The sequence below is a fragment of the Lissotriton helveticus genome, chromosome 7 (assembly GCF_964261635.1).
Source record: "Lissotriton helveticus chromosome 7, aLisHel1.1, whole genome shotgun sequence".
NCBI lineage: Eukaryota > Metazoa > Chordata > Amphibia > Caudata > Salamandridae > Lissotriton > Lissotriton helveticus.
The window spans coordinates 5,506,250-5,522,167 of NC_136068.1; the positions used below are offsets into that span (position 1 = coordinate 5,506,250).

Genomic DNA, 15,918 nt, shown 5'->3' on the forward strand with positions numbered 1-15,918 from the left:
AGGAGTGACGGCAGTCCTTAGTACATGTGCACATCCGCCTACAAAGTAGTGCACTACAGCGCCAGGACTGGTGGGCCAGCATTTCCTTTCATTTCTTTATCTACGTTTGTTTTATCTCCCAGGTGCTTTTTGAGGGTCTGGCAGCTCCCTACAAACAGTGTAACTTTGACTGTGAAGAGACATCAAGGATAGGGCAGAGGAAATGAAAAAGGGACAGTGTGTCCGGAATACAGAAGGGGGTGAGAAGTCCATATACGTACCCTGCTCCCCCTGCAACTGTCCAGGCTCTGCAGAGAATAGCTACCCCCCCCCCGTGGACCTGTCCAGGCGCTGCACTGCGTCTGGTGGCTCAGTGGACTAACGCACCCACCGCAGGGGCCTGCGTTCAACTTAATGGTCACAGGTTCAAATGCCGGAGGGACCACTCAGCCTTTCATCCATCTGAGGTCGACAAAATGAGTACCATTGAGTTGGGTAACAATATACATCTGTTATTTCAGCGCCTTGAGACCCATGGGTGATAAGTGCACTTTACAAATATACGTGTCATGTTATGTTAAGTTAATATCTACCCCTTTCCCCAGTGGCTCTGTCCAGGCACTGCAGTGAATATCTACCCCTTTCCCCAGTGGAACTGTCCAGGCTGTCTAACAGGTCCCCACTCCTCCCTCATGGGATTGCAGTGCCCCTTAGTCTCTGAGTGAATTAATTTCATTTTACACACATTGACATACATTGACGTCTCTACTTTTCCTCCACAGCGCCTTCGATCCATAGGACACCCGTCTGGGCGCCCAGTGTGTCCATCTGGGTGTGTGTGGGGCTCCTGGCGACCATGGCGTTTCTCGGCTTCACCATCATGTACTCCCAGTGTCCGAGGACCAAGGCCCTCCCACCTGTAAGTACCACCATGAAGAGAGCCCCCACGGGGCAGGGCCCGCCCACCTGTACTACCACCCTAAAGAGAGCCCCCACTGGGCAGGAGTCCTCAATTAATCCATCAATCAATCAACCAGGGAATTGTTAGCGCTTTACTCACCCGTGAGGGTCTCAAGGCGCAGAGGGGGGCGTTGGGGTACGCAGACCCGTTCAGCCGAAAAGCCAGGTCTTGAGGGTCTTCTTGAAGGTGTTCGGGGAGGGGGCGCGTCTGATGTGTGCCGGTAGCTCGTTCCAGGTCTTGGCTGCAATGTGGGAGAACGATATTCCGCCTTCTCTGTCTCTGTGGATGTGTGGGGTTTCGGCCAGTGCAAGGCTGGCAGATTGGAGGTTTCTTTTGGGCACGTGGATATGTATTTTGTCGTTGAGGTATTTGGGTCCGTTGTTGTGTAAGCTTTTGTAGGTGTGGGTGAGGATTTTTAAAGGTGACTCTCTTCTCCACAGTGTGCCAGTGGATTCTCCGCAGGTGTTGGCTGATGTGTTTGTGCCGGGGGATGCTGAGGACGAGTCTGGCTGCGGTGTTCTGTATTGTCTGGAGTTTGCGGAGTAGGTATTTATTGATGTCGGCATTGAGTGTGTTTCCATAGTCCAGTTGCTGGTAATGAGTGCGTGGGTGACTGTCTTCCTAGACTTTGGGGGGGTCCATTTGAAGGTCTTTCAAAAGATGCGGATGGTGTTGAAGCAGCGGGAGGTGATGGCGTTGACCTGTCGGGTCATTGCAAGTGATGAGTCGAGTACGATGCTGAGATTTTTGGCATGGTCTGAGAGGGTAGGTGGGCGTCCGAAGGCGCGGGGGCCATCAGGTGTTGTCCCATGCTGAGGAGGTGGTTCCGAGGGTGAGAACTTCAGTCTTTTCGGCGTTGAGTTTTAGGCAGCTGTTGGTCATCCAGACTGCGACGCCTTGCTTTACTCTCTGGAAGTTGAGTTTTGTGATGTTGGGGTCTTTGGTAAGATGAGAATGAGCTGGGTGTCGCCAGCGGAGGACACGATGTTAAGGCTGTGTTGTCAGACGATGGTTGCGAGGGGGGCCATGTAGATGTTGAAGAGGGTGGGGCTCAGTGATGACCCCTGTGGGACTCCGCAGGTGATTGTCGTGGGATCAGAGAGGAACGGTGGGAGTTTGATCCTTTGGCTTCTTCCGGTGAGAAATGATCAGATCCAGTCCAGGGCTGTACCTTGTATGCCGGCGTAGTGTAATCCGTTGGCTGGAGCGCGGTGACAGATGGTGTCGAAGGCCACTGATAGGTCGAGTGGGATAAGGGCTGCGGAGTGGCCTTGGTCCAGGAGGGCGCAGATGTCGTCCGTGGCGGCGAGTAGGGCGGTCTCCGTACTGTGGTTCCTTTGGAATCCAGATTGGGACGGGTCGAGGACGGCGTTGTCTTTGATGAAACGTGTCAGTTCCCTGTTGACTGCTTTCTCTGCAACCTTGGCTGCGAAGGAGAGGCGCGAGATGGGGTGGGGGGGAAGCGGGCGCACACAGTCACTTACTAGTTTATTTCTTTCTCCCAATAATTAACAATTGAATAACCAATGTTGAATTAAAGTTGTCTTGTAATGTAGAAATGTGCAGTATTGCTACTAACACACATCTGTAATATTGTCACAGGTGTTTTTAATGCGGTAATGCAGTTTGGGATGGTCTAGACCCGAGGTCTTCAATCTGTGGGGCGCGGCCCTCAGGGGGGCCGTGGAGTCCTGGGAAGGGGGTCGCGCATTCCCCAGCTTCACTTGTGCCTGCAATCCAAAACCTTTGCTTTTGTTTTGGAAAAAAACAGCCCTCCTCGAATGGCTAATTTAGAGCATTATCAGCTGAGGTTTTATCATTTGAGTCCCTCGTGCTGTTAAAGCTTTGTGCCAGGGTGCCTGTTTGCCTGATTGAAATGCAAATGTGCCTATTAGTTCATCTACAAGTGTAAAGGGTGCTTGGGACCAGTTCTGGCTTTAATTGATCAAATCACTCCAAGCTTTGGGATGACAAAGATTTGTTTTTTTGAGTGGTAGTGCAAAGAGCTAACAACTGGGCTGTGAAGTGCTTGATTTTAATTGTATCTGCATTTACACAGCCCTTAGCGCCCCTAAAGAGGTGTTGAAGGGACAGCTATAGAAAAATAAATTCCATCACATATGCTCTGGTATTGTTAAAGTCAATATTTTGGAGGCACCATTTTATTGTTAAAATATTTGCACATTTTGTAGCACTCTATCTTGCACTGTGTGAAGTGCAAGTATGAAATAATCACTTATATATTCACAGTGCTTTTTGTCGCATGCTGTGACCTCGTAGCACTAAAAATACACGGCACTATTCTCCACTGCACCAACCAAGATTTAATTCTGTGTCTCTCTGGTTACACACAGACCTCTGCAGTGCTTTAACTAATCGAGGTTTCATAATGCACTACAGTGCATTTCTCACTGAGTAACAACTTTTTACATTTATTTTTCACTTGGCTGCCCATTATTTTATGTAGATACCTGAGGATGAAAGACCTAAACAAACATGAAGAATATTTTGGTGCCCATTTATGAGCGGCTCGCATCGCCAGAGCATCACTTTTTTGAGGAGCAGGCGGCGCAGGCGTCTCAACCACACCTATGAGGCGGAGCAAAGGCACCTGCGTGGCCTCATAGATATGGAGTAAAACACAGCAGCGCAGGTCACTGCGCTGTCGTACTCTGCGTAAAGGAGGTAGGCCATGGGCGCTGCGTGCTGTTCCCAGCCAACACCCATGGGTTTTGAGGCTGCGCCATATTTACAAAATCACGTAAACCCGGGGCAGCTCAAACAGCAGACGCCACCCCAGCAGAGGCAGAACAAGGAGTATTGTTTTCATTTCTCCTCGTTTTTTCCTCTTTCCATGCGTGCTGCATTCTGCAGCTCACGTAGAACGAGGAAGCGCCTCTTGGGATTGTTTTTGTGAAGGAAGGCGCCCCTTTCTGCACAAAAACAATCCTTGCGATGTTGGTGCTCGGCAGCAAGATGTGAACCAACACACTGCAAAAGGACAGGAATGCGGTGCATTTCGTAAATACGGTGCACTCCCGTCCTTGCACATTGGCGTAGGGCAGCGCAGCAAGAAGACTGGCAGCGCAGCAAGAAGACTGGCAGCGCAGCAAGAAGACTGGCAGCGCAGCAAGAAGACTGGCAGCGCGGCAAGAAGACTGGCGGCGCGGCAGGAAGACTGGCAGCGCAGCAACAAGACTGGCAGCGCAGCAACAAGACTGGCGGCGCAGCAACAAGACTGGCGGCGCGGCAGGAAGACTGGCAGTGCAGCAGGAAGACTGGCAGCGCGGCCCTGCACCAATCCCTTATAACGGAGGCCCTTTGTTTTTATCTACACCTTTGACCACGCCCCACGCTCACTGACCTTTGCTTTGCTACACACGGTTTAATATCATTTACCCACCACAAAAATTATTTGCTGTGGGATTTGGGGTGTTTATGGCTGTCGATAGTTGTCAATGACGAGGAGTTCTGGGGTTTAGAAATGTTTGTCAGAAGGGGGTCCTTATGCCTTAAAAAGTTTGACAAGGGGGTCTCGGCATCAAAACGTTTGAAGACCTCTGGTCTAGACGATGATTCCTTCTCAGTATCAGTAAATGGTCCAGTTATCAACCACAAGTGTGCTGAGTGCACAGTGTGAGGCAGTGGGTTCTTCGTTGGGGCGGAGGGTGGGCCCCCCCAAGAATAAATGCAGAATCCGGTCAGGTTCTACGGACAGTCTCAGGAACGTAAACCCGGCTCAGACCGCCGTGGCCACGCCTCAGGTCACCGTGGCCATGCCGCAGGTCACCGTGGCCATGCCTCAGGTCACCGTGGCCACGCCTCAGGTCACCGTGGCCACGCCTCAGGTCACCATGGCCACACCTCAGGTCACCGTGGCCACGCCTCAGGTCACCGTGGCCACGCCTCAGGTCACCGTGGCCACGCCTCAGGTCACCGTGGCCACGCCTCAGGTCACCGTGGCCACGCCTCAGGTCACCATGGCCACACCTCAGGTCACCGTGGCCACGCCTCAGGTCACCGTGGCCACGCCTCAGGTCACCGGGGCCACGCCTCAGGTCACCGGGGCCACGCCTCAGGTCACCGGGGCCACGCCTCAGAGCAGAAAGCCTCAGGTGAGGAAAAGTGTGTGAAATATTTACAGAACCAAAAACAATTAAAAAGTCCAAACGCAACTCAATAAAAACGCCACAGTCCATTTCTAAAAAAAAAGAACATTTGAATAAGAAAATCATCACAAAAAGGATTACAATCCATTTAGAGGAACCAGAGATATGAATCTTTACACTTTAGAAGAAAAAGTAAAGCACCAATCAGAAGTCAGGGATTGAGGCTGACGTGACCTAGGTGTGGGTGCAGGCTAACCGCGATGGAGCGGAGCGCGGACACACCACGCGGGTCACCCCGGTCAAAGTCTCTACGTTCTGTTTATGGGAGTCAGAGTCCCCCAATAGGGCCAGGTTAAAGGCTGTGCCTGAGGAGTTCACTCAAAGCCGGACACCTTTTGGCCGAAATCTCGCTGAAGAAGTTGGTTTTCATGGAAAACTGCAAACTCCACACCTGCCAGCGTCTTCCAGTCACCGGATGTGATCTGTACCCAAGGGTGCCAGGACTGCCCTTTTTATGCCCCTGGGGAAGGGTGCAGTCACTAGCCAATGGGCTGCAGGCTCTTTCCCTCCTGGTGACTCTGTCTTGTCAAGTGCGGCATCCAGCTATCCCAGAAGCCTTCACTCTGCCCACTCTCAAGATGGCAGAACCCCCCTCTCAGCTTGTAGAGCTCCGTAGCTCAATCCAGATGTGTGGCTACCAAGGAGGCTATGCGCTCCTGAACAACTGGTTTGGCTACTGGTTTCCCCACTCCTTCCCGAGTGCCAGCCTGTCTGCCTGAATAATGGAGGGGGAACAACCTTTACAACGAAGGTTTTACAACGCGGTACTGTTACCACACAACTTTTACAACGCAAGTCGTCACAACGACTTGCGCTGGGGGGCGCTCCAGGATAGTAAATAGTTTACTTTACTATCCAACTCCTTCCCTACTATCCACGGGGACTGGAGTTGGAATAGTAAATAAAAACATTAACTATCCTGTGCCCCCCAACGCAAGTCGTTGTAACGACTTGCGTTGTAAAAGTTGCGTAGTAATGGCACGCGTTATAAAAGTACGCGTTGTAACGTCGTACATCCTAATGTAGCCGGCCCCTGTCCCAAGTGTTCACCAGTGCCCTCCAAAGACGGCTTCAGCCTTGACGCTTGCCTTTTCGGCCAACTCCTGTGTGACTTCCTGCCACGGAGCGGTCACACCTGCCCCCACGCCGGCTTCTATTGTGTCCTTTCCTGGGAGTCGATGGCACATTATCCCTGGAGGGCAGAAAGCTGTCTCAGGGACAGGCCCCGTGTGCAACTGTGAAAGGGCAAAGGCGACTGTGGGCACAAATTGGCAATTTTACAAAAGATGCACCCAGCAACAAGCCACATTCATTTCCACGTGGACCTCAAGTCGGGCTTAATGTAATGAGTTGTTTGTACCTTACAGAATCACCTATAGTAGCCACAGTCAGACCTTAGCAGGGCTGCTGTCAGCCTGTAGCCCTGCACTCACCAATGGGGCTTCTAGCCGTATACAGTAAAAACTTTATTGCAGGTTTTTACTATTGGAACATGTAAAAGTACCTGTCCCTCTTTCTAATATACAGCACTCTGATATAGGGATTGTTAGGCCTACCATACGGGTGACTTATATATATTAAAAGGGGAGGATTGTGGTTTGTCATTACCTTAAATTACCAAGTCGAGTGAACAGTGGCCGACCGGCAGCCATGTTTACGGTTGGCACACCCAGGGTGGCACAGCCAGTGCTACAGCCTCTGGGATGACCATCCTTCTCACAGGTCTGGTTACCATATACCCGGCACCTATAGGTAACTTTGCTTCTGCCAATGGGGTGTAAGCCAGTCAAACATTCACAGTTTACTGTCAGTGCGCCGGCACCAAGGTCTGGTTGGGGGGCCGCAGTGCACTCTCATAGTCGAAACACCAGCAGCATCAGTTAAAAAATGTGAGGTCGACCATACAAAAAGAGGCATCACCTTACACTAAACTACAATTCTTGTTCACATTTTCTGTCGGCAGCAGCTCTTAGATCATGAAAATACTTCCAGGCAGATTTACAAGCCCATGTTGCGGCCCATTTACAACATGAGGCATCTATGGAGATGCGTCACGTTGTAGAGCCCAGCGTCACATTATACCTGCGTCAGGTATAATGTATGCCGGGTGGGCGTTCCCACGCAAAAAGCCATGTAGAGCTGACACAGTAAATCTACAAGACATCACATCACTCTACGCCTTCACTGCGTCAAAATCCCTACTCCTGCTCAGACTAGGCGTAAGGAATGACGCAGGGCTTTTGTATGGGACTCACCCGTCCTCCTAGAACCAACCCAAGCACAGTTATGGGCAAAAATACAATCCCTACCAATGGCCCTGCAAAGCATTATGGGACGAGATTCTAGTGTGCAGTGAATATTATTGTATCCAATATCAAAACATTGCTCAAGGGGCAGGCTCTCTGGGCTCAGCTGAGAGCTAATACTATATTATCCACTGCAATGTAGAATCTCGCCCCATAATGCTTTGCAGGGCCTTTGGTTGGCATTGTATTTTTGCCCATAACTGTGCTTGGGGTGGTCCTAGGAGGATGGGACCACCACAGTCGTTCAGCATGATGTGCTCCTTGCGTTCGAGGCATCTGCTTGGTCCTCCCCCTAGGTTAGGGTTAATCATCACCTGATAATCGTCATTGCCTGATAATTTTCAAAGCTCACTTTTGTGAATTGGTTATATGCTTTCTAGCATGTAAAGGTAAAGTTGTTTTATGAATGGGTTGTGGGTGCAATAGCTAACTCCGCTACGTGGCGTAGTCGGAATTCTTGCATGAATTCTGTGTTTTCAATGTAATGCGTAGTTAACAAATCTCGGCAACCTCCGCTAGCGGAGCGGAGTTCATTACCCACGTTGATCTCTAGGCCACTTCCTGTGAATTGGTATCAGAATGGAATCTCTCCAAGTGGCTGGAATGGTATTAAATATTCTGTAGTTATTCAATAATGCAAACATCAAGTCTGCCCATTCATGGCTAGCCACTTGAAAAATATTGGCTGCAACCCGTTCGGCCCCGGCGCACCATGGAATTCTGTTCAACACTGAATCGTAGGTTAGGCTTGGAACTTCGAGCTGAGTGGCCCGACTGTAATCCACTTCTTGGAAGGCCACTCTTGTGGCACTGCTGAGTAGTCGACCGTGTATAAGGTAGCTACATGTTGCTGCTGCCATATTGGAATGCACCGGTGTGCTATTTGATCTCAATGATCGATGGACAAGGATCCAGAATGTATGAGGATTTGAAGGCTATGAGGCCTCGTGCAATTGCAACCATTGTTTATCCTGCTTTTGTTCTTTAAAATCCCAAAGGTTTCTCCTGCAGTGTTTCCTGATTTGAGACAGGTTGGTTTTAACTTGTTTATGTAATCCGTCACATGCCAGCTGTCTCACAGTAGTTTGACTTTTCTTTGCAGAAGTCTGATTTCTTCAACTCTTGAAGTGCTCTTATTCATGGGTGACTTTTTGTGGCCGTGGCGGGCTCTGGAGAATTGTAGATCATCGTGAACTTTCCTGGTAACTGCATGCGAGCTGTTAGCAGTACCACCGGATTCAACTGGCATCCTCCAAAGACAGCATTTGAGTTTCTCGCTCTCTTCCTCATAATGCAGTGGTCTCCATCTCATCTCACTAGGGTGGTGTAAGTTCCTTTTGGGTCCCTAATAGTTTCACTGGATCTTTATGGTGACAGCTATGCTCAAACTGGCACTCTAGAATCGCGTGGCCATGGATCCTTGTACGAAGCACTGTAAAGGCTTTAACTCTAGAAAATCTTGGCCTGAGACCGAGATGTGATCTAACGGCAACACCTGATTTCGGAAAATTCGTGTGAATGACGCCGGTCGATCACACAAGAATCTTCCATTAGAAGTCTGAAGGCCAGGTCATTCAAGGGGGCATCCATAAGTGATCCCTCGTTTGCCGATGTTTTTTTTAAAGGAAGAATTCCCCATTCTACATTGTGTATTTTATGCCGTATTGGCATACCTGGCCAGCCCAGCAAGTATGGATTGCAATCTCCCGTCTGTACCCAGATAGCTTCTGGAGGTCTCATCATCTGGCCTCTCACTATTGAAACAATGCTTTTGAGCTGGGACTTCGCCGGTGTGGGTCGACATATTGTTGGACTTGGCCCTTCTGGCAGGTTCACCCCTGAACTTTTTGCTTTTAATTGTGACTTGCTGTTAGTTATTGTTGGGCTTCTGCGCACTTTCACTGTGTCCCAGTGTAAAGTGCGTGCGCGCTCTGAGTGCGTGTGGTGAGATTGGCCTGCCCTCCCATAGGAATGCATGGGGAATGTATGTGTCCATGTTAGTTCCTGATGTGTGGGGAGTGCAGGCTCGAGTTTGGTATGTGCGAACTCGTGAGAGTGAATGCTGCGCAATGATGTGTGCGGTGTGAATGTGTCTAGTGTGGAGGTGCCACTTCTAGAAGTTGGCATGTCTGTGTAATTTAGGCGAAATGACTGGCTGGCTTGTGATTGGCTGGAGCTGGCTGGTGTGCCAGGCTCCAGGAGTCAGGATGGGTCTGCCCCAGTGGTGAATGGGAGATCTGCATGTTGAAGGCCGGGGATGAGTGCACCTGGGACCTGAATAGGGCTGGGCTTTCCCCCACACAATGCTGGCTCCGCCCCCTGTGGTGCGTCTAATGTCCCTAGCCAGGCCAGTGAATAGTAAGAGGGGCTGAGCACATCAGAGTGCTCCAAAACCAGCTGCAACTGGTTTCCCCCCACCCTACAGACACAGACAAAGGGATTTAGTGTACAAAAAGGGTCTGTGACCCCTTACAAAATGTTCTCTTGCTGATCCTAACTAGGAGGTGGGCCTGCTGTTTCTGCTGGGTGCCAGGAGGACCGCCACTGGGACTGCCTCCCTGCCTGGAGGGCCCTGTGAGCTGGCCCCTGGGCCCAGCCTTTGCCCCCCCCCTGCCTTCCCTTCTTTCTGGACTTTGTCCCTGGACCTGGAGGGACTTGGGTGGCCTGCCAGGGCCTGAGGAGTGCTGGCCTCCCCCTCAAAATAGCGCGTTGCGCCGCTGGTGCAGGCGATCCCTTCCTAGAGGGATTCCCCGGTGTGGGGATTCCCCTTTTGACTGATTTCCAAGGCAGGTGCCCACCCTGCATTTTGCCGAGCCGGTTGGCCGAGTTGCGGCGCGGGTGCCCACCCCCTTATTTGCCGACGTGCTACAGCCATCACGGGTGCCCACCCGTATTTATCATTATTTGTTGACTTGCTACAGCCTTCACGGGTGCCCATCCCGTATTTATCATTATTTGCGCAACGGGTGCCCACCCCGTATTCTGCCTGAGGTAATCACCGCCGCCAGCCCGGGGGCTCGAGGTGAGGGCTGCGCTGCCATTGGTTGTGCAGGAAAGCGACCCGGAAGCGGAAGAAGTGCTGGGTGAGGACGAGAGCCCACTCCGCCTCCACCTGACGCAACCCAAGGAAAGCCGTCATCTCTTCCCTGGGGCTCCCCAGAGTGAGGGAGAGCCACGGAGGGCAGCGCGAGAGAAAAAGCAGGAAGCGTCCTGCCGCCCGGCGAGGCTCTCCTGAGGGAGAGAGCCCCGCCCGCCGCCAGCAGAAGGAGTCCCAGCCGCCGGGAGATGCAGCAGAGGAGCAGCGCCGAGGAGGAGCACCCGCCCCAGGAGTCCCGGTGAGTGCTGCTCCGTTTCTCCAGTGCTGGGGGCATTTTAGTAAGAGTCCCCAGAGGGGGGACTCCAACGAAGAGGGCATTACTGTTAGAGCCCAGGAGGCTCTAACACCATCAGGCATATTATACTTCAGAGCCCCCGAGAGGCTACAGGGGCCATTGTTCTCGAGTCCCCCAGGGAGGGACTCCAAAGTGTTGTCAGCATTATTGTTCAGAGCCCACGAGGCTCAGGGGGCATTTTGGCCACTTCGAGTCCCCCGAGCGGGACTCCCAACGACCGGGGGCATTCTTTCTTCGAGCCAGAGGGCTCCAACGTGGCGCAATTTATTCACAGGTCTACTGAGAGCCCAGGCCACATTTCTATCCCCAGCACTTAGTGGGCAGCTGCTTCGTTTAGGCCCCCCAGGAACCCTTGCGCATTTCTCCTGTGGCTGCCCGCGCAGCCTGCCCTGACATTGTGGACACAGGGCGTTTCAGCCCCTGAGAGGCCAGTTGGCCTGGGGGACAGTTCATGTGTTGTGCGGCTGTGCCCTTGCGTGGGGTACATGTTTGGCCTCATGTGATCTTTGCGCAATTTGTGATAATCTGCCTAATGTCATTTCTGCATCATGTATAATGTCTTTGTTGCTATACCTCTGAATGTAGTGTTATGTTTAGGAGGTTGTTTTTCCTAGTATAGTTATGCTAGTGAGTTCAGGGTTCCCTGTGTGATATTTTTCTAAGGTGTTTAGGGTTGCGTGGGTGGTACTTACCTTTTACCAGTGATTACTGGTTGTGTCCTACATTTTCTATTTGGTGCTACGGTTATTATTGTTCTATGTTCCCAGCACTATTCCTACAAGTATCCTATGTTCTACCAAGTGCTAGTTCTAAAAGTGCCTATTCATGACAGTGGCCCACGTGGCGCTGCCCCATGTATATAATCCCCTATAAATTCTGCCTGCGCCTCTGGCACATTGTAAAGTGTGTGTTTCTTATCTAATGTGTTTGGTATAATACAAAGGCTATTTTTATATATAACCTTGTGTGGAGTTTCCTTTGTGGTGGGCCTTGGATGTTGTTGCTGGGGTGCGTGTGCAAATACTTAACTTACATTGCCCCGGGGATCAGCCTTACTGCTCGTGTCATGTTGCCTAGAGGGTGAGCAGGGGTTATCTTTGGCGTGTAACTCCCTTGCCCTGACTAGAGTGGTGGTTCCTGCCTGGCTTTGGTGCAAGCCTTAGCCAACCGGAAATCCCATTTATAACACATATACACTACGGATGATTATTGTTGAGCTGGGATTTGTTACCGGAGATTTCAATTCTAGTTGAATGAATACAAAGTCAGCAGCGCCCGTGTGGAGTGATGCTATATTTGCCCCAGGCTTTAACTTATGTGCGTTGCCACGCTGTCATTAGGACGACCCCTTTCATTGATGGTAGGTCCGAGCACGTTCTTTGTTGTAGTCTTGTCGGCAGGCACCTATTGTCTTCCAGGTCTCCTGGATGCTAACTATATTGTTTAGCCTCAAGTCCTTCATTGCTTCTGGTTTTGTGAAGGTGTCATTAAGTTCCTACTATCCCATGAGTGTGCTATAAGCCCCGGGTACTTGTAGCTTCGTGATTTTTGGAGGAGAACGGATGAGACACTATAGCTAATCAGTTTTGTGATTTTGGGTACTAAGGTGATAGGTTGGTACACCCCCATACACTAAGGTCCTGTTTTTCTGTGCATAGTTCTGTGTATGTGCAGAATCCCCGCAACAAGACCTGGGTTAAATTCATCGTTCTTTTCTCACCATGCCACCCCATTTTGGACCCAGCCATATGCAAATAAGTATTGACCCGGTGCCTCATGGGAACAGTCCGGCCTGAACTGCCAGGTCTTCCCTGGACCGGAAACAAGCATCCTGGAACTGGTTTCAGGGTAACACTTGGCCTGCCAGTGCGGGCTGGACTGTACTCATAGGGAGCAGGGTCAAGACTGATCTGCATCTGGCTGGGTCGAAACTGAGATGGATAGTGAACAAAAGAACGATGGGTTTTGCCAAGATCTCTTGACTGGGGGTGAATGTTTAATTTGTTTCATATTAATGTAATATTAGATGTACCAGAGGAGAAGTGAGGGGGGAGTGGAGTGCCAGAACCCTTTGCTGTGTTTCTGCCAACACCCCCGGGGTTCTCACAAGTTAGCTCCTGGTCTTCCATTAGTTGATTGTTGTTAATCTTAACGTTTGGAGACAAAGGGTAGCGAGGTTTTAATAAGAACAGATCGGGAGTCAGTTCTAGGTTTTTTGTATGGCTTGATTTCTCTGCTGTAGACTCGGCTGGTCTTCCAGTGGCGCCGGCTCGTGTCCACTTGTTCACAGAGACATCAGCCGACGGGAGGTGACAGAGAGTTTCATCCATTCCCTCCTAAATGAATAGAGCCATTCCTTTCAACGTATGTGAAGTATTTGTTGCCTTATCACAGTTAAAATAATCTCTAATGTCCTTAGAGTGGCTTTGGTTTGGCTGCTTTTGAGCCTTGTGGTCATTGCTGGATTGCTGCAGCCCGGAGACCGCGCCCCTCATGAGTCCTCCTGGAGGGAGCCGGGCCCGGCTTTGCGCTCGTGTGATGTTGCTAACGCCACTGGCACAATTTCTTTCTGTTCTTGTTTTAAATGTGTTCTTTCTTAGAATGTACTTAGACACTGCAGGGGTACAGGGCTCCTGCGACTGTACCCTCATCTGTGATCTAGTGTACCCAGCTAGAGGGGTGCCTCACCTATGCCAGGGCAGTGGGTTGCAAGCATGGCACACAGGTATGGGCCATGTGTGGCGCTTCACTTTTCTCTGCACCAAAACATGCAGCCTGCAATGTCAGTGTGGGTGTGTAAAGGTACAGGACCTCTAAGGGTGGCACAATAGGTGCTGACGCCCTTGGAGGCCTTCCCTGGTCCCAGTGCCCTTGGTACCTTTTACAAGGAGCTTATCTGTCACCAGGGATGTGCCAATTGTGGGTACAAAGGTACAGTGTTTCAGAATGAACACAGGCCCTGGGTGCCTGATTGGCAGGGACCCAGGGCACATCAAGTCAAAGTGCATCACGTGTCAGGCAAAAAGCGGGGGTGACCATGCAAAGGGGGGCACTTTCCTACCATCTGTAGCTGCGTAAGAGCTGTCTCGGTGCTATGGTTGGCTCGGAATCCGGATTGAGAGGGGTTCAGGAGGTTGTTGTGTCCCAGGTGGTCAGTGATTTGCTGGTTGATTGGGGCCTCTCTTCAGCGTGTTTCCAGTCCTCTGGGTAGGTGGCCGAGGTGATGGAGGCCTTCAAGACTTTCTTGAGCTTGTTGCCTATCGTCTTGCTCTGAGGTTAAAGATATGGTAGGGACAGGGTCCGTGCATGCTCCTGAATGTATGGAGTTTGTGATGGAGTTTGTGATGGAGACTATGGCTTTCATTAAGAGAGGGTCTCGTCGGGTAAGTGGGTGTTCTGGGTCTGTGTTCTTGGGAGTTTGAAGGCTGATATTGTTGGTGGTGGGGTCGAGGTTCGAAGTGTTCGTAGACTGCTGAGATCTTGTCTTGGAAGAAGTCCGCCAGGGTGTCCCAAGTTCTTGGGAAAGGGGTGATGTCATTCGTGGTGGCTATGGGGTTGGAAACTCCTTCACAGTGGCGAAGAGCTCCGGGCTGTGGTTCGTTCTGGCTTCTATGTGGTCTGCTAGCGTGTTCCTCTTTGTTTTTTTCAGGAGGCGGTGGTACTGGTTGAGTGCTGTCTTGAAGATGGTGTGGTGTCCTGGCTCTTTGCTGGTGTGCCAGTCCTTTCTAGTTGCCGGCAGTTGTATTTGGTCAAGTTCCGCTGCTCTGTGAACCAGCTGGCTCTTACGGCAGGTCCGTTGGGTTTGGCTGGCTTGGCGGGGGTGATTGTGTCAGTGCGTTTTGTGATCCACTGGGAGGCGTTCCTTGCAGCCTGATCAGGGTGGGATGCTTATGGGAAACAACCTTTACAACGCAACCATTACATTGCACTACATTTACAACGCGGGGATTACATCGCAACATCCTTTACATCGCATGTCACTACAACGCATCCATTACAATGCATGTTTCTACAACGCATAACACTACATCGTATGTCACTACAATGCAGGCATTACTTCGCATGTCATTACAACGCATAGTACCCTTACACTATCCAACAGTTACCCTACTGTTGCACCCCCTGGAGTTAGAATAGTCATTTTTACCCCTACACTATCCAACACTTACCTTAAATGCAATGTAATGGAATGCGTTGTAAGTGTAGTTTAAAAAAATCATTGTAGTGGTATGCGATGTAATGGAGGTCGTTGTAAAGGAAGTTGCGATGTAAAAACTGCGCTGTAAAGGCATGCATTGTAAATATATGTGTTGTAATGTCATAAATTCTATGCTTGTATGGGAGGTGGAAGTTGAGTGCGATGTTCCATTGTTCTTCTGATGTCCTATTCAAGTTTCTCTGCATGTTTTTGGGGGTCGTGGTGCTGTCATTGGTGGGTCCTGAGATGGTGACGTGTGTGCAGTAGTGGTTGGTGCAGGTGAGCTGTGATAAATTGTAAATAAATTGTAAATTGATACTTGTATAGCGCACTACTCACCCGCAAGGGTCTCAAGGCGCTTGTACTCATACCGCTGTGGAACCCATCCTGGCTTTACCTGTGAGGTGTCCACTCCTGGGCACCCCCAAGGTGGAGGCCAGGCATCCTTAGCGTTGTGGGGGCCGTTGTGGAGATTAAGCAAGCTATTGCCCAGCGTTGCAGAGTGGGACTCCATGATTGGAATAGGCACCGAGGCGAGAATTATCAGGTCCGAGGAAATTGAGCCCAAGACCCGCCGAGGCGGGGATTGAACCCTGGTCCCGGACCAGACCTCTGCATCAGGGTCTGACGCTCTAACCATTGAGCCACACTTCTCCACTCATTGAGCCATGCTTCTCCTCCCTGATGCGTTGTTGTACTTCACTCTGTCGCTGCAAATGATAATGTGGCTGCGCGTGTGCCCGGTGATGTAGGTACGGTCGGTGATGAGTTGGTTGAGGCCGATGTTGCTCATGCTTTCCAGGAGGGGGGCTGTGTTTGTGTCATTGGGGTCATAGAGGTGGAATTTAAGATCCCCTAGGAAGGTGTAGTGGCGACGGGCGATGATGGGGATGGTGTTGAAGAAGCGAGGGCG

At 50.8% G+C, this 15,918-nt stretch overlaps 1 protein-coding gene across 1 annotated transcript in view; it reads left to right on the top strand.

Moving 5' to 3' along the window:
- LOC144766558 (poliovirus receptor homolog) overlaps positions 1 to 15,918 on the top strand; it is a 151,151-nt gene that overhangs the window by 109,898 nt on the left and 25,335 nt on the right. Inside the window, exon 4 of the mRNA XM_078650363.1 lies at positions 762 to 898. Within this exon, the coding sequence (XP_078506489.1) occupies positions 762 to 898 (137 nt within the window). The remainder of the gene's footprint in view (positions 1 to 761; positions 899 to 15,918) is intronic.